This window comes from Tachysurus fulvidraco, chromosome 10 (genome assembly GCF_022655615.1).
Source record: "Tachysurus fulvidraco isolate hzauxx_2018 chromosome 10, HZAU_PFXX_2.0, whole genome shotgun sequence".
NCBI lineage: Eukaryota > Metazoa > Chordata > Actinopteri > Siluriformes > Bagridae > Tachysurus > Tachysurus fulvidraco.
Window position 1 is genome coordinate 12,867,303 of NC_062527.1, and position 24,179 is coordinate 12,891,481.

At 38.6% G+C, this 24,179-nt stretch overlaps 1 protein-coding gene across 1 annotated transcript; it reads left to right on the top strand.

Moving 5' to 3' along the window:
* Positions 1–21,696, top strand: mrpl23 (mitochondrial ribosomal protein L23). The gene is made up of 5 exons (XM_027173547.2): positions 1–158; positions 561–683; positions 5,543–5,625; positions 10,257–10,330; positions 21,100–21,696. The coding sequence occupies exons 1-5, from the start codon at positions 142–144 to the stop codon at positions 21,262–21,264; spliced, it is 462 nt and encodes a 153-aa protein (XP_027029348.1). The 5' UTR covers positions 1–141; the 3' UTR covers positions 21,265–21,696.
* Positions 21,697–24,179: the final 2,483 nt, after the last annotated feature.

Below are 24,179 nucleotides of genomic sequence, written 5' to 3' on the forward strand. Positions count from 1 at the left end.
CACGACTTGTATTATGAAATCTGTCGTCATTTCCGATAGTCATAGCGGACGCGACAGAAGACCTTGAGCACATTTGCTGTCAGAATCTAAACACTAAAACCAAGTACAGCTTATGCGGCAGCCTCAGAGAGAAGTAATAAAATGACCAGACGATTAATGTAAGTAGTGCTGTCATATGTTATTTATTTTAACTCTAAACATAGTGAAAAGGAAGCTCTGTGTTGCATGATGTTAGCATAGTGGTGACTTAGCACACAACTTCTGATGCATAAGCCTGTAATTGGGTTAGAAGATGAGTTTGGCGTCTGAAATAATCGGTATAGTGATAGTTTCCTCTTGCTTTTAGATATCTAAAGCTTCTGTAGATAAAAATGCCTTACAATAAAATGTATTGAATCTTTGGTATCTGATAAACAAGCATAATTCATTACATATAGAAATGATCACAACAGAATGTAACTGTGTGCTGTATGATCCGAAAAGTCTCATAGGACATCATGTGCAGAATGAATGAATGAATGAATGAATAATTAAAAAGATTTTGTTTTTGTCTTGTGCAGTTATCCTCTGTACCAGTTGGGTAACCCTCAGGTGAGGATATTCAGGCCCACATTCAGCATGACGCTGGTCAGACCAGGGAAACCTCAGCCTCCAGACACTGTGCAGTTTCGCGTATCCATGGAGTAAGTATTGTTCATACTGAGGCCAGTTTATTAGGCACACACACACTCTGAAGTCTTTCTGACACTAGAGATTTCCATGTGCACAAACGCTTCTCCTCTGTGGAACAGACACTTAAAGGATGATAACACAGATTTCAGATCTAAACTTGTTTACTTTTACCTATGCAACAATGTTGGGGCAGTTCTGAGTTTTGTAGCAGTGGGAACTCAGGTGGTTAAGGCTCTGGGTTGTTGATTGGAAGATTGTGGTTTAAGCCCAAGCACTGCCAAGCTGCCCTTAACCGTTTGTGCACCAGGGGCACTATGTATCATGGCTGACCCTGTGCTCTCAGTATGTGAAGAAAGATTTTTACCCTGCTGTTATCAGGTTATCTATCAATTTCTATTAGTATAATAATAATATAAGAAAAATAATATTTTTAAGTAACTCTCAGAATCTCTCTCTCTCTCTCTCTCTCTCTCTCTCTCTCTCTCTCTATATATATATATATATATATATATATATATAACTCTCTATACATACATACATACATACATACATACATACACACATCACACACATTATATATATATATATATATAATATATATATATATATAAAATGTGTATGTATGTATAGAGAGTTTGTAGTCAGCATTAAGAAAGAAATACAGTACCTCTATGTAGGTAAAGTTCCTATAACTGTCTTTAGTTTGTGACCACTAGGTTGCACTAAAGCCTTAGTAAAAAAAAAAAAAAGCTGTCTCTGGGAGCTGGATTAACCACGGCACTGGGCAGGATTCTTGTTGTTTGTTTTTACTGCTTTTTATTACATATTTTTGTTTCTATTTTTTAGTATAGTAAAGAGTATAAATAAACTGTATGCGGTATTGAAAAAACCTTGGTTCTGTTAAATTCAGGGTTTTTTTGTTAAAAAAGAAATAAAACAATCATACCATATCATACCTGGATTTCATTAAGTACATACCCATGCTGTGTGATAAGGAGCATTACAATATTGTAGGTTATATTCTGATGTCTTGACAATTTCAAGGCTTGACCCAAAAAGCTAAAGAGACGAACACAGCAGAAACGAGTTAAAGATAAACATGTTTTACAGATGTGTGGAGCTTCTTGTGTGTGTCCTAGGCTAGCCTTTCATTTTATCCAGAGCCCTTGGCGAGACGTAGCTTGAAAAGGTTCCTGATCAATGACATTACTTCATTCAGCCTTGTTTACATCTTGCCAACCCTCTAATACAACAAAGCAGAGTCCGCCGATGACGTGTGTTCATCGTCAGTCGTGTCCAAGCATTTGTTATTTCGTTGCAGCATTGTAATATGAAACAGGCAGTCAAACAGTAAATGAGGGCTCTAATAGTGGAGCTCACATGCAAAGAGGACAAAGTCTGCTTTGTTTTCAGTTAAACCTGAGGGCGTACATCTTACTTATCCTGTTGGTAAGCGTTCCAAAGTGCACAAGTTCATAATCATTCTATGTGTTAGTGCTCGTTAAGCACTGAGGACAGGGTGGGGGGGAATTTTATTTTTCTTTACTTGTAAGGATTTCAGGCTTTTGTGATGTTTGACTATATTATCCTCCTCACCTGTATAGCATCCTCCTCACCTGTAGAGCAGTGTCCGTGCCATCTATGCCATCTGGGTCACAGCTGAGCTTAATGCAGAGGTGCTTAACCACACCAAAAGTCTTTTGAGTCCTCAAATTTGTCCTGAATGCTGTCTGTCCTTATGTACTGAACGTTGCAGAAGTAAAAACAAGATTTTGAAAACAGTGCAACCCCCTCTCTTATCTCATGTTGACCACAGACTTCCTTGCCATTTTATCATTCTGGCTTTATCTGTCTTTGAGACTGTAGGCTGTTGAATCAGTCAATGACTTTTCAATGTTTTGTTCTCTCTCTCACAGCACTCTAGTTTTTGCCCTGCATTTTTTTATGTCTAGTTTGTTCAAATGCATTGAACATCTGTAGTAATTTTATGCTTTTCATTCGATTTCTGGAAAGGTTCATCATTCAGTGGCATGTTTTTTCACCTCTTTGATGAATCGGCTGCTTGAAAGACTTTAAGAGAAGCAGGATGTGTGCACGTGGGTGCATGTGAATGAGCGAGGGATGAGCTGCGTTGTTTTGAATACCTTTTATGTGTGAAGGGTGGGGTCCTTTTGAATCACAGAAGAGGAGCGAAGGTGGAACAACAGAGAGAAGGGCTACTGTGTACATGAAACCATGAGGGAGTCCGATAAATCCGTGCTGTGTAACAACTACGACTTTGTTTATTACTCGTACGTGACCGTTGTAGGTTTGTAACCTACTAGACACCATCAGTTTAACACTAAGTAAAAACTGGTTCAGTATAAACTGTACCACTATGTTAGAATCACTGGAACACACAGAGATACGTCACTCGAGTTCATCACCGGATGTGTGTTGTTAACTGTTGTTTAATTACATTTACACAGTTATTACATGTCGGCCTCAAATGTACACAGACACAGTGTTTTATATTAAAATATTTCTGACCAAAAAGAATGTACACATATGAATATTATAGACCTGCTTAATGATGAGACCGTTTGTAAGGGAAAAGTATTTTACTTAAGTACTTTGATGCAGAGCTGTTGTTGGCAGTTACAGCTGTGGTAAGAAGTCATTAGAGTTTAATTTTGACCCTTTCCTATTTACCAAATCATCTTCAATACCTCAGGGGTTACGGGGGCCTTTCTGATGGTGTAATGCCCAGTTGTTAAAGTGGACACTTCTTTAAAAGCCTTTCTGAAAACCCAGTGTTTATCATTTTGCATTCATTTCCATGATAGCAAAATTGTGAAATCTGGAAGGGATTGAATTAGGATGGTGTTTAGCGTTCTTGACACATGCACAAGGTTTGTTCTCGAATCCCGACGAGCTGAATTCTCACCTAAGAGTATTTTTGGTTGTAACTTTCACTAGAATATAATAGTCTTGTCTTACATTTTGCTCTTCTTCCTACTGCTTTTAGGTTGTCCTGCAACTCTCTTCCAGTGACTGCTGTCTTCTCTCTTACCTTCCTTATCGTTAGTCTGTGAGCGTGTTATGAAATCCTGCACACTGGACAATCATTTGAGGCTCATTGAACTTTCCATTTGCATTTTATTGAATCATATGTACTGGCATGAATATTTACGCTTTAGTTTTTACGATTGTTGATTAATAATATCATCCCTCGGATCTTTAGGAATCTCCTTCACCTTCACCACAATTACTATTTCTTTTGTGAAACCGTAGCAACATCTTTTCTAATGACCACAGCTGTAATTTTTACGAGAATGTTTATATCTAGACCTCAATTTATTTTTCCAAAACCTTTTATAATCTGTTAATTTAAAAAGAATAAAAAAGTCTTTGCAATTATTTCCCTAGCCTAATAGCATACGCAGTAATGGCCACCAGTGGAGATTTCATTAGCCACTATGATGCTGTGAACTCCCTGAACCCGGGTCCTTATGTAAAATTACACACGTCTCCCCTGTCTTCTTGTATTGTCTATGCTCTATGAAGCATGGCTACAAAGTTAGTGGTAATGAGCCCCCCATGACTGCTACTACAGTGGATGGCCCCTCTTGCCCCACTCTAACACACTTTCCTAGAAATGTGTCATCTGTTTGAAGGCTGATGGTAACTACTGTTAAGAAAACACATACACACATGACAGATAATGGGTGGGCAAGCTGAGGGTCAGACTTTGTGGTAGAAGTTTAGAGATAGTTATGAGCCCGGGACCTGAAGTGTATTCGTGCCCTATAATCAGGCACAGTTTTTCCACTCAAATGACTCGGAAAGCATTTTGTCCTGATTACCATTCCACTCGCTGCCTGCTGAGTATTTTGCTTTCTAGGAATCATCTCTCATTCTCTCTTTCTCTCACACACATACACACTCACTTACACACTCTCTCTCTCTCTTATTTCTCTCTCTGTCTCACACGCTCTCTCTCTCACACACACTCCCTTACACACACACTCTCGTGCTCTCTCTCTCTCTCTCTCTCTCTCTCTCTCTCTCTCTCACACACACAAACACACACACACACACACACACACACACAGAGAGTTCCTGTCTCACATTACAGGATCCCGCTTACTGCATTGTCTGCTCTGCTCCTCACACCCTAGACCTGATACAAAGTTAGATATCTGAGTGATTAAAAAAAGAAAATAATAATAAAAAAAGTTTCACATTTTTCACTTCGCAGGTGTTTCGTCTTCGATTCCTCAAAGTGACTCATCACTCAGCTCTCAGTATGCATACTGCTGTATGGTTTAATGTTACATCCTTGCAGATTCCTTGTGAGACCTGAGATGGTTAGTTTTACGTCGTGTTTGTGTGAGGCTTTGTTCTTTCGCTGCGTAGGACAATACACGTCTGTTTTTGCGCTACGCTCTAAAAAGTGTTTTGCACAGCGTCTTAAAAGCTGAGTTAGTCTGACTAAGCTGGGTAATCTTAGAAATGTTTGGCTTTGATGATTCATGCACAGAGAACTTTGCCCACAAGTGTGCCTGTTTGTTGGGGGATTTATTTTACTTTATTTTTTTTTTAAAGAAAAAAAGAAATGCATTACATTCTCTAAGTGTGATGACCCAAAAAGTTTCAGTTTTTCAGTAATTCATTAATGACCGTGATGTAATTACAAGCCGTTTATAGATGAAATAGTAAATAGTTTTTTTGATGGAGTTTAGATTTTTGAAATGAACTCGACGCTGATGTTTGACATCTCCCCATAAACACAATCATGTGTCTTGACAATACCAAGACCAGATCAATCCATGTGCTTGGCACAACTCATTGAACAAAAACATTGTTTTGTTTGTTCCTTATTTCCCAGAATGACCAAATTTGATGTGAGGAACTACTTGGAGAAGATTTACAGCGTTCCCGTTGCTTCAGTTCGCACAAGGATTCAGTATTGTAAGTAGATACGTACTCCATGTTATATCATTTTCTTCCCTGCTTTCTTTATCCAGGCTGAATTTCATTAACCTGAATGAAATGGTGTTGGAGAACCTTTCCCATAACACAATGGGAAACTCTTTTTGCCAGAATAGTTTTGTTCATTTTATAGGTTTCTGTATAAAACATTGTTTAACAGTGTAAATATATTTTCAGCACAGACAAGAAGTGGTTTTAGTTCCATTCCCACTGTTTTAGCAGTGATTATTATAAAAGAACTGTTACCCGTGAAGATATAAGGAGTGAGTTGCCTGTCCCACGCTTTCAATGGGAAAAACATTCACAAGGTGAAATGGTGAAAAGTGTATGATTCACTAAACTCACGATTCACTACAGACTCTTCATAAAGCTTTGGAACAGCAAGGCCAGTCGTTTTGTTTTTGAAGGACACTGAAGTATTTGAATTTGAGATCAAAAGATGAATATGAAATGATAGATTCCACTTCCTGATCATTACATGTTGGAACTTGGGAGAATTTTTAGGTGAGCAAAAGAATAGGAACAGATTATTTTCCATTGTTGTTTGTTTATAGGAGTTTTATCCCTTCAGTCTCCTCTCTAGGAGGTGAAGCTCTGCTCAGTTGGGATAAGGTGGTGGTGATTGACTTGGCCAGTCTAAAACCTTCCCCTTTTTCATCTGAAGTCAGTGTTATTTATTGCTGTGTGATGAAGTTCCTCCCAATTAGATTGGATGCATTTCTCTGTAAATTGAAAGACAGAATGTTTCTATAGGCTTGTGTATTTATTCTGCTGCTACCATCATCAGTTACATCAGGAATAATGGTTAGTGAGACTGTTCCTTGCCATACGAGCCCGAGTCACGTCAATACCTCCGACTTCAGTGCCTCACTGAGGAGTTTGTATGTTTTTGATCATGAGCAGATCCTTTTCTTTCTCCACACTTTGGCAATTCCACCACATTTATAGAGGTTCGTCTATGTATTTCTTTATGATTTCCAATCTGCTTTTCTGCAGGTTTGCATCTTGTGCTATGGTCTCTTTCTGCTCTTGTATTGTTCTTCAAACAGTGGATTGTGATACGTTCACTCCGTTGTTTTGGGGTTTTTTCACAGGTCTCACAATGTTTCTGTTATCAGCTGCTGCTGTTCTTTGGCTGACATGGTTGATGTCTCGTTGTTAGAATATCAGAAGTCTCTTTCTTTAACAGGACATTCCAAATTGTTGTTGTCTATGCCCCATAATTCTACAATGACTTTGATTGATTTTCCATCTACACTCAGTTTCAAATGGCTTCCTTTTCTTCCATAGACAGCTTTTTGGACTATATGTTGGTTTATTAAGTTTAATTACAAATGCAGTCTTCATTGGTGCGACCCAGTGCTTAAACCTAAAATAGAATTTAGGTTTACAGCTATTAATTATTTAAACAATCAGTCTAAGAAGCACTGGTCAGTCACATGTTCCAATACTTTTCATCACTTGGAAAATTGGTCCAATATCAGGAACCTAATATTTACCTGATATTTGGGATCTCAAACCCAAATGTCTTCAGTGTATAGCAAAAACAATAGAATTGGCCTTGTGGTTCCAATATTGCTTTTTTTTTCTTCCACACACATCTCAACAATATGTAAAGTTAAAGCATTTTAATAGTTAGGATTTATCGATTTCATTCAGTGATTAGTGATCCTTTATCTAATCTCTTTATCCACTTATTTACCAAATGTAAATTCAAGGCAACATTAAACATTTCTATTTTGTCTTGGTTAAATATATTTGTTTACTTTAAGTTGGGCAGGGGGGAAAATACTTTTCGTCAAAACACTGTCTGTCTGTCTGTCTGTCTGTCTGTCTGTCTGTCTGTCTGTCTATTAATTAATTATTTTTCTCCAGAATTCATCTGCAAAGACATTTAATGACTTTTCCCATACAGGCATACATTTCATAGCATACATCAGCTTTACCATTGTACCAGCATCAGAGTTCTTCTAATTTATTGTACAGTTTGCTAATTGTACAGAACTGGATCACTGAACTGATGGAGCTTGTGCACTGATGTACTGAACACCGTTTGATCATGTCTTGAGGCATTTGAGGCCAGCTTAGCTTTTGCCCTGATTTGCATGTAGTGGTATGCAGTGATAAGAGAAGGGGAAAAGTCCACTGACACTCTACTATAAAATTAAGTATTTTCAGATGCGCTTATCCAGAGCCACTTACATTTTTTTTATCGCATCTTCTCATATACAACAGAGCAATTGAGGGTTAAAGGGCCTTGCTAAAGGGCTCAGCAGCGGATGCTTGGTGGACCTGGGAGACAAACCTACAGCCTTCTGATCAGTGGGCCAACACCTTAACCACTAAGCTACCACATCCCCTATAAAGCATTGTCTCTATTCTTTTTCTGCCAAACATTGGCCAACGCCACCAAGCAGAACATATTTCAGAGTCCTAATATTACAGAGAAACCATGTTCTCAGATAACAGCAGGTGAGGTGTAGAGGACAACACTGAGTAAGACTTCAAGCACTGATGTCAGTTTTGCGTGATGCCCCGCCCCCTCCACTTATCATTAAATCTGCTGCTTCAGCATTCTGGTCATCAGCTGTCCTGGGATGCCCTGTTAAACACAGCAGCCAAGGAGTTAAACAGCTAGGTTTTTATTTTATAGGAGTGTTTGGATGGAGGGGGTGAAAACGAAAAGGCTTTTCTGTATGTAAAAGATTTTATGGACGAGCAAATGATGCTTATTACAAGGTTTATCATCCCAGAAAATTGCAACAAGACCGATTTGCTGAATACAAGAGGGAATCACTTTTATGAGTGCCCTGTTGGGTTTTAGCCACCGGGAGTCCCATTTCCCTGCGAGCAGCTCTTTGCGATAATGTTGTGGGGAGCCGGCAAGCAGGCTGCTGCCTTTTTTACGAGTGCCACATAAAACACACACAAAAAATAGTGGAACACCAATTAGAAAGGAAAAAAGGAAAAAAAAATCACCCACAACAACAAAGGCAAAGTGATCCATTTCTGCGTCATAGCAGGTATCCCAGTCTGCGTCATGGGTTCCACTCCATTGGCGGCGTAAAGGATGTGTAAGTGGGACGAAGGGTTCAGCCTGCGCCCCAGCGCTCAAGGGATCCATTCTTCCCTCTCTGAGTGTGGTGGGGTATTTTGGAAGCAGTTGCCATGGCTACCCCTCTGTCATGGGATTTGTAATGGTGTAGTAGCCAAAGCACAATCCCAAAACAAGGAGAATGTTTTTTTTTTTTTTTTTGACGGGGGTATAGAGTGCGGGGTGGGATGCTGATGGAGTAGAACACAGCATGTTGTTACACATGAACCAAAGTATGTTTTTCATCTGGTTTATGGGAGTGAACCAGCTGACCTGACCTGAATTGAGGTCTCCACCATCTTTTTTTCTTTCCCACCTCTACTAAACGATCACTCATTATATCAGGTGATTATAGAAGGGTTCTTGAACAGCTTCACTGTCATTGTTGTACACTCTTCAGAATAAATTTATTGGTTCTTAGTTGTTGTTTTTTTGTGTTTTTTTTTAACGGTTGTTCCTTTCTTGAGCTGCGGTTGAGAAACTGGGAAGGGTTCTTTTGCGTTCTTTTTTAGGTAAATTGTCCAGGCGTTTTAAAATGACATCATGCGCATCTGGTAAAAGGTTAACATGTTATTCACAGTCAATGGACCTGAGCCTTCTTACAGGCAAAACCCACCCCTGTTTCTGTCCGTGAAAACATTTATTGTTTTAAAGAAGGCAGAATGATTGCCTTTTTGTGTGTGTGACTGTGCAAATGCACAAATTCTACTAACACAAAATCAGACAGTCAGATACACTCCCTTAAAGGGAAAGTCCAGCCTGGAACATGTTAAGTTGGTTGCTGTATTTTTATTATTCCCATGAGAACGTTAGCGGTTGTCTGCGTCTCTGATGTCACAGGTGGACATTGCTAGCACAGTTACAATGGAGTTTAATAAGAGGACAAAATTATTAAACATAAATAACAGATTTTGTTGTTTGATCTGAAAAGCAAAAGAACATGAGCTTTTTCTCTTATTTGACATTTTTCCAGTGACTTTAAATGTCATCTCGATGAGAAACTGAATAAAGATGCTGAATATATGAATGTTGAAAATTTGGAACTGTTTGGCCAGAGCGTACACGTGCAGGTGAGAAAGCTGGAGAGACTGAAAGACTGAAGTCATCACTCTTTTTAGGTAGAAATCAACCATGTGCTAAATACTACTGTATCCACTGTCAGCAGATAGTTAAATGGCATTGTGGGTAATGCAGAAAACTGTCAACTGAGTGAAAATATTGCAACATATCAAATCATGTTAATGCTAATTATACAGATTAATATGTTATTGTATTGTATGTTGTTCAGGGTGGGTTTTTTTTCTCTTTCACTCTGTTTGGAGATGTAAAGTAGTATTTCCTGCCTTTTTGGACTTTTACAACTGCTGAACCATGTCCAGTTTTTTTAAGAGGCTCATAGGAAGGCGGTGATTAGGAAGTGTGCAAAACCCATGTTCCCTTTCTCATTTGTTAGCAGTGAGTAAAAATTGTTAAAACCTGGTGACTAAGTCATTAATGAGCTTTTTCTCCATTTCAGGTACAAACAAGAAAAGGAACCACTTAAACCAGCGAGTGAAGAGGCCAGATTACAAAGTGGCATACGTTCAGCTGGTGAGTGTGATCTTGTGGGATCGAATAAAAGTCTGTATTTGTATGGGGAACAGCTTGCATCTTGAATTACTGACCTTGCTGACCACCTCAATGTTCAGAAACATGAGTGTTACACAGTTTAAACCAGAGGGAGTCTATTGTAAAATAACCTCCAACCGAGTCCCAATCATCTGTTTTTCAGAATGTTTTTATTAACTTGGCATTATGAGCTTTTGTCTCCTTTTTGAGGGCTTGTTACAGCTTATGTTTCTTTAGAGAACCCTGAGGCAAAGGTTGCCTTTAATGTGAAAACCTCATCTTATTGTGGTCTACTGCCAGCATCCCTGTGCTGTTTGTTTGCTGTCTGTCTCTCTTACACACTTGGCCCTTCTCTCCTGAGACAGAAGCCCGATTCTCACATTGGCTGAAGGGGCAGAGGTCGTCTTTGGTTACGTGCAAGGCCGGTTGCAGGAAGTATAGTATAAAGTTCCAGGCAAAGTATGGTTATTATTGCAGGCAGCTCAGAGTTTTGTTTCTGTGGGCACCAGAATGTTAACATTGGTCTTGGTCCAGAGGCATCGCCAGCTGCAAGGTTCACACCTGTGCTTGGGGTGAATCCAGGGCCATTGTTGGAAGCTGGCGTTTTAAGTTCACCGCTTTGAAAGGGAGGAAAATATCTTCGGTGGTCTCCTCTGATCTCTCTAGCAAAGGATCTTTTGTTTTCAGAAGTTTTCAAGTTGTCAAAGAGGTATCAGATTGTTTATCCTCCCTTTTAAGAGTCAATCCGAAGATGAATAAATAATTAAAGTTGTTAAAACACAGCCTTCTGTAATGGGATCAGTATATATCAATATTTTAAAGGGGAACTTCCTCTTTTGAAAAGCTGAATCACTTCCTTTGCTACCTTTGTGCAGGCAAATTAATCTTCTCAAATCCAGCATCACATTGCCTGCATTAATCCCTCTGTGTTTTATAACTGCAATAAATGTACACATCAGCAATTTAAAATGGAAATGTCATGGATAGGAACTGTTGCACAAATCTAACTCTTTGTTTGAGATCCTCTTTTAGGAGATAAAGTCTGGAGTTGACAGGCATAGGTATGAAAACGAATTTCCAATTTAAATTTTTTTTTTTAAGTCTGGTGCGTTTGCAAAGAGAAAAAACTGCACAAGGAAAAAAACTCATTTCCTTTCAGTGGTGGGTAAAAAAACAAGATTGTTCCTAATTGACACCACATGTGGGGGAGAGTTATGTGGTCTGATACCCACAGTGGTTCCCCCTGTCTAACTCCCCCTCATACACGCTCCATGAGCTAATATTCCAGCTCTATTTCCCTTTCTATCCCCCCGTTTTACAAACTCCAGAATTGGAGTGAGGCACAGGGTTCCAGCTAACAGACATGAGACGGGACTGTGGGTGTTGTGAACTGTTAGAGGCGATGGAGGAAGAGGGTGGTGAATGGGGTTGACGGGTGAAACCGGGGAGACGACTGAGCGCATACTGTTGCTGTGCCAGAACAGGGAGGTCCAGAGAAAGGGCAGGGAGGTCTTAAGCGAAAGAAAAGAGAACATCTCGGTTTTGCAGTAAACTGTGCAGTTCCAGTATGGACATGAGCAGTAAGAAAAGCCATGCTACATTTCAGTGTTTTCTCTAAAGATCGTTACCAAGTTATTGAATAAAATTTTTTTTAGTGCAGTGAGAGTTTAGCTATTTTTTATTTTTATTCATTTTTGGAAAACATGGAAACGATTACGGAATTTGAAAAGGCAGATTTTCTTTCTTCCTATTTTATTACGTTTTCGCAGAGCCTAAGATAATGTGAAAATATTTAGATTATAGCTATAAAGCAGTGTTTACATAAAAAAACATGGTGAAAATTTGTAGCTGAACAGTTAAGAATGTGTAGTTATACTTTTATGTTCACAATATTAACTAGGTTCTAACTTTAAATCGTAAAGTCTAAATTTGATAATTCTAAGTTCTTGACTTCTTAGAACAGACATTTGAAGTGCAAAAGCTGATGTTGTCCAAGAGAATAGCTGAAGTAAATGGTCAAAACAATCATTGTTTATCAAAGTTTGTGCTGTCTTTGGCCCCTCTGTGTTAAGGAAGACATAAATCTGAAAACATTTTATTTATTTATTTATTTATTTATTTATTTATTTATTTATTTGGTGCTTGAAGGTCCCAGGTACTTGTGGTTAATTGACATTGCGTGCATTTCTCACATGTGCATTACCCATTCACAGAACTATATTTGCTGCACATATACATAATCTTTGTCCCAGAAGACAGTATAGATGCATGATTGGACAAATTCCTTTAACCTTCCATTCAGACAAGTCAAAGCTACAATTTTCTGTCCATGTCTTGTTTAACCTGGAAACCTACTGTAATAATGGATGGCAAGTCAGTAACCTGCATTAATACAGACTGAGACAAACAAACAATTGTATGTACAATTTCATGTCTGAAAGCTCCAGCAAGTTGCTGGCCAATGTTTTGTCTGTGCTGTGCAATTTGCATTGCAGAGTCTGCTGTGTCTGGCTAGTGTTTTATTTTCTCTTGACCCGTTTAACCAAAATGTGACTGTTACTTACAGAAAGAATGAATGTAGAACAGCTTTGTCTTAACAATGTACAGTTGCGGATGAGTAATGACTCATAATCGCTGGTGTCGCCCAGAAGAGAATGGGTTTCACTTGGTGTCTGGTTTCTCTGAAGATTTGTTCATCGTCTCTGAGTTTTTTACTCTTGCCACTGTTGACTCTTACTTTCCCATTTTTTAAAATGCTGATGGAATCAATAAATAGTTATGCTTTGTGTCCATTTGATTTTTACTTTGTTTCATCAGTGTTATGTTTAGAATTCTGCAATTGTTATCTGTCATCTGTGCAAAATAATTAATCCACTATGTTCTTATTAGTTTATTAATATTTATTAATCTATTTAATAACCTAGTAAATAACCTAGTCTGTAGTGCAGCAGATGGTGATATTTCCACGGCTCTGTAAGCAGTTACAGTATGTTGTATCAGATCCGTCAAATGACTGAATGCATAAACTCGACCAACCAACCTGCGAACCTGACAGTTTAATAACATTTTATTAAGCTATTAATAATTCTACCAAAAAACATTATTAATCTTATTCCTGTTTATTCATAAAGTTCACATTAAATGGCCAGCAGTAAAGTGATCCTTTCTAAGTAGTGTGGGATCTAGTGTAGGAAGGACCGCATGATTCCGAAGGAGTCTAATGGTCATCATTTACAGTAAAACCAAACTATTTATTACAGAATGTTGTATCTGACCTAGCAAACATTTTTCCCCATCTATTTTTTCTTTTAATTGTGCTTGAATTTTTATTACTGTCGTTCCAGATGTTAATTAGCTATGTTAAGTGTCTCCATTTTTTACCACATACTGAAAGAGAAGGGGTGAACACCTACATCAAGCTATCCCACCCGCGTGGTTTTATCGCACTGAGTACGGTTAGCTAGCCCTGCCAAAAACAACGTGCTGAGCGCGGTTTAAAAGCATTCTGGGCTTAACCATGTTCATGTGGAAATTTTGGGAGCTATTGGAAATGTTTTCTTTCCTACCGTCAATAATGGTGTACCTACAAGGTATGCTAATATAATTGTTGTTGTACGTGATACAGTTGCCGGTGGCTATAGATACAAAGTAGATGCCCAATAAACCAGCTATGTAGAGTACAGTTACCTTGTGAATGGAAGATGGGGGACTTGGGGACTTTTTTGTGTGTGTATGTCTAATTAGCCCCTTTTTATCCCACATTGAAAAACTATGAATGTGGGCTAAAATATCTGAACTTCAATAACCTTAAAAAACCAAAACAAAACTGTCTTCTCTGGCAGACTTTTCTAATCACACATGCGTGTAATGATCCAGGAGTCCACGTTGTAGCTATACACGAACAGCTCCGTCCCTCATATTGTTGTTCCTCAGGGGTCTTATTGTGCCTGCTAGTATTTGGCAGTACCCATCAGCTGTTGCTGCTGCTAATTGTCGGTTGTTTGTTAGAGATCTCATTGCCTCGTCTCCAGAACCCAGAGTTTTTATTGGGGGAGTGTTTCAGTCTGGCCCAGCTGGTAACCAGGCTACCTTTCGGATCAGATCACAATGTTCTACCTGGGTTTGGAGCAAACTCTGCTCAATTGTCAGGGAACAAAACGGTGTGAAACCCAATCTGGATCAAGCACACTGTTATTTTCCTATTCAAATAGTTTCCTTTTTCTTAGTGAGTTCTCCATGACCCAAAGCAAATTAACACCCTTTGAGTGTTCACTGGGAAAAAAAACAGTTTGGTGTTAAAATCTCAATCTTGATATTATCAACACTAGGTGGCAACATTTGGCTTTGCTCTTTTTCGCATACCACCAGACCCCTGGACCTCACTGATCTGGATTCTTTATGGTTCAGGGTACAGTAAGCTTGAGCCTTCAGCAGCAAAATAGTAAGGGTGAGGGGCTTTTCTTTCCCCAGTGTCCAAGACAAATGGCAGGAAAAATATCCCCCACTATTCCATTCACAGCTGGCTTCCTGTTGAATTCGGAATCTCGACTCTCTTGAATCCTAGTTTTTGAATTAAACTCGGAGAAATGGTGCTCATTTTAACCTTTTGAAATAGAAATCATCTGCACCTTCTTTCTACTCACCATGTCACATGATTCATTTCTTTTTGTGATTTCTTAAGAGCAAAGAGAATGAATTGCTGGATATAAGGCTTTTGAAGGTCCTCAAATTCTACATTCTTTTTAAAAGGGGTGATAAAAACTTTTCAATTGATGACATTCTTATTTTAAAGAGATTGAATAAGAGAGGGTGCCATTTATTTCACCAAGACGAGCAAAAAGAAAATGTCAGAAATGTGCATAATTTCTAACAAGATTTTTCAATTTTGACAGCAACAGAGTTACTATGAGACAAATGATGGGAGAGAGAGAGAGAGAGAGAGAGAGAGAGAGAGAGAGAGAGTACAGCATGAATAATGGAAAGGGAAAGTAGAGGTCTCCTGTTTGAAGTCGGCTTGCACATGCCGCTTTTCAGCAGGGAACCACAGCACAACAGCTTCTGTAAGTGTCAGCAGACACATATATAAGGAAAAACATACTAAACCCCTCACCCCCTCTTTTAGACACCTTGTGCTTCTCGTCTCTATCATTCCCTGCAGGTTGCTCTCATTTAGATATCACCGTGTAAAGACTTTCAGTAATATAAATCCTTTGACCTTTTCGTGCTCTATCGCTACTCTGATCAGTCTCTCAACATGAAGGCACCACCCAGCTTTTTTTGGCCTCATTTTCAGAATAAATTTCTCAGATACTGGCAATGGTCTTCCTGTTATGCTACCAACTCCCCAGTTTTTTTTTTCTTTTCTTTTTTGTTACTTGCCTTTTTTCCAGCCACGCTTAATTGTCCTTTGTGTATTTCTAATGCTGGAAATGGAGGAAAGGGTCTAGACGTCATGTTTATTGGTGGAATTTCAACACTTGGGTGTATCTTTAGGTGCTGTTGACAGGGTCCAATATCTTGGTGGCCCAAAAAATAGCCAAGACTCTGACAAGCCTGAACAAGTAGGCAGGTCTCTCTGTTGTCAGGCAGGGCACTGTAGTATGAGTGACTCACTGGCTTAAAAAATGACATGACTGATTTCTGATACAGGGCTGAAAGTACCAACACTCTCACCCCTCCCTTATGTTGGCTCCTTGTCTTGACTATATTTATTTAACAAGCTGGACTATATGCCAGATGCTTGTCTAGAACAACGCAGTGGGAAATACATGCTTGCAATTGCAGTGGAAACACGCTTCTGTTTTGCAGTAAAGGGTGAAATATCTGGCTTATGGCTCATCTCAGTGAGGAAACATTATACGTTTTGTTTCATTTTTCCCTGGCATTGAAGTTTCATTAGAGTGGTTATGGGAACAAAAGCACTAAAGCTTTCGCTCTTACTTGATTCTGGTGAGGCAGCTTCGTCTTGCCATTGGGAATGCCAAGCATGAATCATGTTCTCAACTTCTGTGGGCAGTTGGTTTTGACAGCTGGGTCACTCGACTCATGTTTAGAGAAAGTGTGTTTTGCACAAACGCTGGCCCTCTGCTGCTGGATGAGGAAGGCAGTGGGGTCGGCAGGCAGACAGACAGCTTGGCTTGGGGCCAGATGGACCAAATACCGGGCCAGATCCAATTGTCTTTGCAGTGCTCGGTAATACACCTTTGAGAGAAGGTTGTTTTCACTGGGAGTGAAGCAGGACTGACCATCCGGCACCACATTTGGTCATGATTACAAGATTGTTTTCCCAATCATATTGCTTTTTGACCACTTATGTGCTACAGCTTAAGATTGTGCGCACACACACACACACACACACACACACACACACAGACACACACACACACCTATTCAGTTGTCCAGTTACTTTTTCAGATGGCTTTTATTAGGTCTGATCTAGATTTATACATACTTCTATAGACTAGAGAGAATTTTCAGTGGAGGCACTGACAGAATGGGACTTTGTTGTATTCCCATATGCCCCATACTAAACGTGTTCCTAAATCAATTAGTTCAGACTGCTGGATTGTCAGGAACTGTTGTTAAATGCTTGTCCAAGTTTAGGTTCAAGAGAAGATGTCACATGCTGGGTGGGTACAGCTTGCTTTAGACTTTAAAAAGATTGTTCCCTTTATTTTTGGTTCTCAACCTGTGTTTTCCCGCTTATGAAAAATGTCACTCTGTTCTTTCCTAACGCATCATTTTCATTTTATTTTTTTCCAAAAAAAACACAACACTAGCCTAATATCTGCATTTGCCCTGAATGTTAAGATTATGCTACAATAAGTCCATGTCAATATTTCAATATTTTTCATAATAGACATTATCTGCTCTGTGGACTGTGTCTACCTAGAAACAGTGGCAAAATTGCTTAATGCAAAACTGCATCTAATTTTTTGCGGAACATGGCAGAAAACCATGTCCCACATGCACATCAGGAGGGGTAATGGCAGTGTATTAGCTGATATCTGAGAAATTGGATTTGTCTATCTTTTGTAAATCTCAGATCTTGCATCAAGGAAATATGTGCTGAGAGGAGTAGGTGCTAACTGCTTGCCTTACTGTTAGTCAGATTATTTTACTGATTGACTGCCGATGGTACGTGTTTACACACTGCAAGTTATGATACAGTCTAAGGCACGACACGATGTGAACAGGGTCTTGTTTGAAAAATAAAAAGGTCAGAATTTGGTAGATAATTGTTATTTGTACAAGCATTTTTGTGTTGGAAATGAATCACAAAGCTTACTTTTATACAGAAGATGAATTTTGCATTCTGATAAACAAAAATCTAGTCTTTTACTGCATTTTTTTTAGTAATCAAGATATTATGCACTGTTTGTATTTTGTATTTATTTTTACAATTTTTCACCGAAAACAAAATTCTCTGTCGTTTAATACATATTTTTACTATTGATTATTGATACTATTACATTACAGCAAAAATGGATTATAATCATAATGAGTGGGAAAAAGACAGTGATGGTCCAAATTGTTTGTTTTTTTTACCTGTAATATTTTGCTGTGAATCTTTGTGGTGCAACATAAATTCTGTACATTGTAAAGTCAGCTGTAGACTGACTTTACACCCGGATTGTTTTTCCTGTCACCAGCTACCTTGATTATAGCCAGTTTCTGGTGTGGTACATGAGTCAAGACCCAGAGATATGAGGCATCGTGAGTTCAGATAAATAGCAGAGACTTGTGTATATCAGTTGATAGGCCAGACTTTGAACCCAGAGGAAGTAACAGTGTGGCCCACCCAGTGAGCCTGGTAGAAAGAGCTATTTACAAGCATCTTCCTGCATTTCCTGATCTCTAAACTAGTAACAGTTGATCTCCAAACTCGTAACTCCAAACTTTGTTAATAGCCTTTCATCATTACTCCAACAACCCTGGTTATATGTACACTTGTAAAACCAAGTGTAGGTTAATATAAGCTTCAGCAGGATATTTACAGACGTAATGTTGGGGTAATAAAGTGGAGAAGCAGTGATAGTTTTGAAGTGAATTACTTAAATTGCAGATTAACTTTCTTTGCCCCACTCAATTTATTTATTTACTTCTAGCTCTCCATATGACTTAATAACAAAGTCTGGACAGTTGTTGATCATTTTTACCTTCTCATATTGTATACGCTCATCACTGTAGATCACACATCATGAATGAAAAGGTGAGTGAGGGAGGCAGAGTCTCTCTCTCTCTCTCTCTCTCTCTCTCTCTCTCTCTCTCTCACTCACTCACTCACTCTCACACTCTCTCTCTCTCTCTCTCTCTCTCTCTCTCTCTCTGTTACTGATCTCTTCAAATCAGCCCAAGTCCTGCCAGCTGTTCCTGTTTAACTGATTGTGTATATGATTGTGAAAAAGTCACTGAAGTTCAGCATGGGGCAATTACATTTACATGCAACAGTAAAGTGTTTGTCTTAGTTTAATGTTTTAGTCGACATGTTTGACAGTTGGTTACTTTAAATTCTTCATCCACACTTATTGTAAGTTATCCTCTAGTCTCTCCAAACTACTATCCTATTTTCATATTTTCAGTGTTTGATTATATGTACATTCCCTGTACAGCAGGACACCCACTTAGTCTGATGTTTTCTTCTCTTCCTGATGCTCCTTTGCTAAGCTTTTTTTAAAAGCATTTAAAGTACAAATGTGCAAAAACTTAAAAAGAAATTATAATGACAAGCTAAGCTGAGCCCAACATTGTTTGTTTTCCTTGCTATGCTGTGTTATTCCCACTTATAAAACATTTATGACTTCATGAAATGTGACAGTAGATGATGTGTAATGAGCACTTCACGGAAAATAACCTGCCTTAATATTAAGTGTTGTGCTTATTTCATGTTGTACAATCCACTAATTGACTCAGTGGGGCGCGCAGTGTATACATTTCAAATAATAATGTTTTATTTCACTTGTAAATCTGAATAGAAATGTGCTCCAGCTCCAGACAGAACTTTACTACACATCATATACATTCAGACCATCAGCTTCTGCCAGCAGTTAGAGACTTGTTTAATGTACGTGAATGTTTTGATGATCTGAATGCGCCATTCTTTAATCAGACCGCAGTCTGTCTGTATGAGAGTTCTTCTAGTGTTTATACAAGGTGTCCAAACTTTTGAGCCCCATGCTGGATTGTCATGCAAACAGGGTCCCTCTGCCGGTCTTGGCTTAAATGTGTTTTTCTTCAACAGAGTTTACAACAGGTGAAAGGACTGAGCATATTTGGCATCTGATTTGATACTCCGTTACCAAGGGCCTATTTAATAGGTTTGTTTCTCGTACTTTGACTTGGCTCGTCCTCTGTGTTTATAGTGTGGGGTTTCGCATTCCTACATGGTTAAGTTCGAACACCACTACCAAGCTTTGGAGGCCAGTCTGTTGATATTAGGTACCCCCACCACTCCCACGCTCCTTCACTGCAGCCCAAGTAAGATCCCAGCCCGTTAGAAATCCTGGAACTCCAAATGTATTTGTCCAGAACGGCACTGCTTCTCATTAAACATGGCTTGCAGCAATCCCCCTGTTTCCTCTTGTTGCTGCCCAACTTTGTTTTATCTCTGGAACAACATTGGTGAGCCCTAATCCACAGAGGAAAAGCAGTACCACCAGCATGTATCCACTGTGTTTGGAAGGACCAAGCCAGCTATTTTTTTCCCCTTTTTCAAAGTAATGAACTTCTCATTGTCCTCCTGGTGGGACCAGGCCATTGAAATGTAGTGGTCTATGCATTTTTGGGGGTTTAGTTAGACAGAAACCAACATTCCAGATGGAGGTTATAATGTTCTCACTTTCTTTTCTTAAAGTTATTAGAAAACCTGGAAGTATGATCTATTTATTGTTTCTTGTCCCTGGATAATTAATAGATTAATAGGTTCACCCACTGGGCTTCCTCCTCAATTCATTCCATTGCACTGAGTAAGCCAATGAGTGTTTGTTGGCCAATTTTCATTACAATTCTGGCTTCCTGTTATAAATGTAAGTGTTAAAAAATGTTGAAATTGATCAAGTTTTCTTCCTTGTTTAAATTGTTGTGAATTCAGTTTTTTTTTAAGGTAAAAATATATCTTTCTATTTACTTGGACATGTTATTGGTGCTATGAATCCTTTCTCCAAAGAAGAACCACAACATGTCCTTACAGCTCATTTGGTGTCTTGGAGTGAAGTATGTAGAGTGGAAAGACAAATATTTATTTTGCCAAAAATGAGAGAGAAAGGTTCAAGAAAATGGGCAACTTCTCATATAGAACTGCTCATATAGAATAGCTACAGCTGTTTGTCTCGACTTTACTGTATTACACCGAACCATTACTGTGGCATGGACTAAATTATGGATCTCTAAATAAATGAAAGACCAAGCATGCTAGTAGTAAAATCAGAGAGAGCAGCAGATGTAGATATTTTGGCTTGTCTGTCTTTTCATGTAGGCAAAAAGTGTTTCCCTGATTATTCCGGTCCTCCATCATCAAGCCATCCTCTTTTTATTAAGTAGTTGAGGCTGACTAAGTTTTTCTAGGATGCTCCTGAACACATTCACAGTCTGCGTGATTGATGATAACATTTGATTTGAAAGTAAAACAGGACTCTTCCAGTAAAAGTAAGCTGTTTCACAAGAGTGGCTTCTGGTCAGAAATTGTAGGAAATGTAGACTCATTTTTTTGTTATCTCTACATAAACCTGATGGAATTTTTGTTTTCCACACAGAGTCAGCAGCAGACGTTCCAGTTTCCAGATATCTTTCCAGAGAAGGAAAAACAGCATGAGGAGGACTCCGTCGAGGCGATGCAGGAGAAATTCATGGAGGATGAACGACAGAGGCAGAAACCAGACCCTAGAAGAGGGGGAGTCACCGAATGGTTTGGCCTCTAAAGACACATCGCAAAAGGCGTGAGAACTATTAAGATGTTTCTGTTGCATTGCCCAGTTATTTGCAGCGATATCGCCTGAACTTGGCCCTCTGTTTCCGAGACACAGTACATTCTGTGCTCTCTGTAAACATGCCTGAACTCACATTGTGTCCCCAATGTCTTGTATATTATCAGCCTTGTGTCTGCTCTACTGTTATCCCCGGCAGAGGTGAAGTTAACATGAAGCAGCACACAGTGTCTTCAACATGGGTTTAGGTTCCTATGATCGAACTGCTACGATTCATGTCTAATTATGTCTCTTGAGTCCAGAACACAGCATCCACAAAGTACAGGTTGAGCTGATGGCTTTATCATGTTACTGTCTCAGATGTCCTAAGCCTGCAAAGATTTATCAATGTTTGTGAATGTATTTTCTATTAAAGACCTCCATATATTGGTGTCTCAATTCTTTTTTTTTTATTTTTAGACTTCCTATAGATTTCTGACTTTTAGTTTCCATGAAGGTTTGTTGGTATCCATAAAAAATTATCTAAATGCTTTAGAAGATATCCACAGTATAACTGTCTATTCAGGATTTTGCGATCGAGTTTAACGGAAAATCAACCAAACTCCACAATGGGCTTTTAGCCAAAGTCATCTGTGATTCATGTGTGTTCAACATGAGTACAGCTATCGTGGAGAGTAATTACATATTAGTCTTCACTGGTTGCAGTTTAAAATAAGTAAAAGAATCTTTTCCACAAAAAATTATCCATTTTCCATTAAAAACTCTCCACAGCCATCAGAAAATCTGGAGGGACTGTTATAGGTGTTGCAGCGATGATTTTGACTGCTTGCTGCAATGATACAGGAGACTCCAAAAAATTGTTTCTCAGCTTTGTAAGCTAATGCAGTGATTAGATCAAAATTACTCAGCAAATAAAATTGATACTCTAAAGTGGGAAAGGATGCAGGACTGTAAAAGACAGATTTGCTCAAATTACCCCAACTTTTAAGACATGTGGATCCCTGAGTCTCTGTCTGGTAATCTAAAAGAAAACAAGTAGTTGTGAATAATCTGATTAGCTTTTAATTATTAATTATTGTTGAGGTTAGAATCCTGCTTGCTGTGGCACACATCTGGGGGGAAAATGTAGCTAGCCAAACACTACTGACAAGAGAACATCCAACATTTGACCAAAAAACTTCAGCATATGTCAGTGTTGGCAAACTTGCTTTATTGATCAATAAAATAAGTTCAATCAGTATTATTCTTTAAAATGGCCCAAACAGTTTTTCCCCAAGTATTGATGAGAACAGAGTCTTCCTGCTGTTCTTCACTACAGATGTCTTGAGTAACCCTGTGCCAGTTCTCATACCAGAGAGGCTGACTTCACCCTGCCATCCCGGTGATCTCCAAGGAGAACCTCATTATTGATATTGTTTTCTGCTGGGAAACAAGTACCCCCTGCATTGCTATAAAGCAATTTGATTGAAGAAAAAAAAATCACAAGACAACAGCTGGACAACAGAGAGAACTGCTGCGATGAGAGATCTGGATTCCTGTCCAGTGTTCTCATCGTCTGAAGAAACCTAATGTGAAAGTTGGGAAATCTTGTGCAACATTTGCCAAGCCCCTGCTCTTATCTTTCACATTCTGGATGCACAGTTAAGTTCACATCAGTGTTGATTATGCCCGTTTTTTCTATTGGTCACATACCAGGGTTAGTGATGTAAGAAATAAACTGAGCATTGATGGGAATGTCATTCAGGGGACTGGTGTTTAAACAGTAACTGATTAGCTCATCGAAAATCCAACACAATCATTTTCACATGGAATCTGTAAAATCTATTGTGTGTCAATTTTGGTAGAAAAAATAAAGGACAGTGTAAAAATTAATCAAACAAAATCTCTGTTATAAGATTGCAAAGACCATTTCCTTTTTCCTGGAGTTTCTCTCCTTGCTCATTTTAACCCGGAAGCGTGTTCAGCTGTTGCATGAAGCACATTAATGTAACTAGTGAATTTAGTGGTGGGGAGATTCCAAAAACAAATCCTAAATAGTTTTATTTCACCTATAGTGACATATAAATCAATTCAAATCAAATTTATTTGTCTATCACTTTTAACAATAGACATTGTCTCAAAGCAGCTTTACAGAACATGAGGAACATAATACAAGAAAGGTAATATTATATAAAGATTAATATAATACAAAAAGTTATGTTAGACTTACTGTACATTTAAATGTGTTTGTAACAAGCCTTAGGTGACTGAGAGGAGCCAGACTCAACAGGGATAATCATCCTCATTTGGGTGACACTAGAGGGTGTGATTATAAATATACAGTCCGAGAATTATGTATTGATAAGGAGATTCATGTAGTGACATGCAAAGTTCATGTACTGTAGTTGGCATCTCCACTTAGAATGTCCGAATACTTCATGAAGCGGAATCCAACTGGACCTGTTACATCTCTAGATGCCTCAGGATCCTCACAGGGATGGCATCATCTCAGTGAAGGTCCAAAAACTTCATGACATGTAATCAAATAAATTACGTTTTCTAGTTTGGTACCTGAGAAGACTCAGATACAGAGGTGTGCAAACATGGCACTGGAGAGTGCGCCTAAACATTCCTCTACAAAAACCTCTCTATAATATCTTTGATGCACAATTGATAATTCAGTCTTGAAAAGGTTAATGGTGAGATGTTATACAATACATTTCCGGAGTTTTTAGGCTTTCTCTGCATGAAATTAAAGAAATATACAATTTTAGAGATTGATATTGATATTGTAATATAATCACTGTACACGTTTGTTAACCTCAATGTCAACATTGCTATATTTGAATTATTATATAAATCTGAGCATTTTTAACAATTACAAACTAATTGTAATGGAATTTAACTATTTCTTCTTCACTTATTATTTT

Coding starts and splice junctions, on each gene's coding strand:
- mrpl23 (XM_027173547.2), top strand. Junction 684..5,542: donor CAGTTTCGCGTATCCATGGA/GTAAGTATTGTT, acceptor CTTATTTCCCAG/AATGACCAAATTTGATGTGA. Junction 10,331..21,099: donor AAGTGGCATACGTTCAGCTG/GTGAGTGTGATC, acceptor TTTTCCACACAG/AGTCAGCAGCAGACGTTCCA.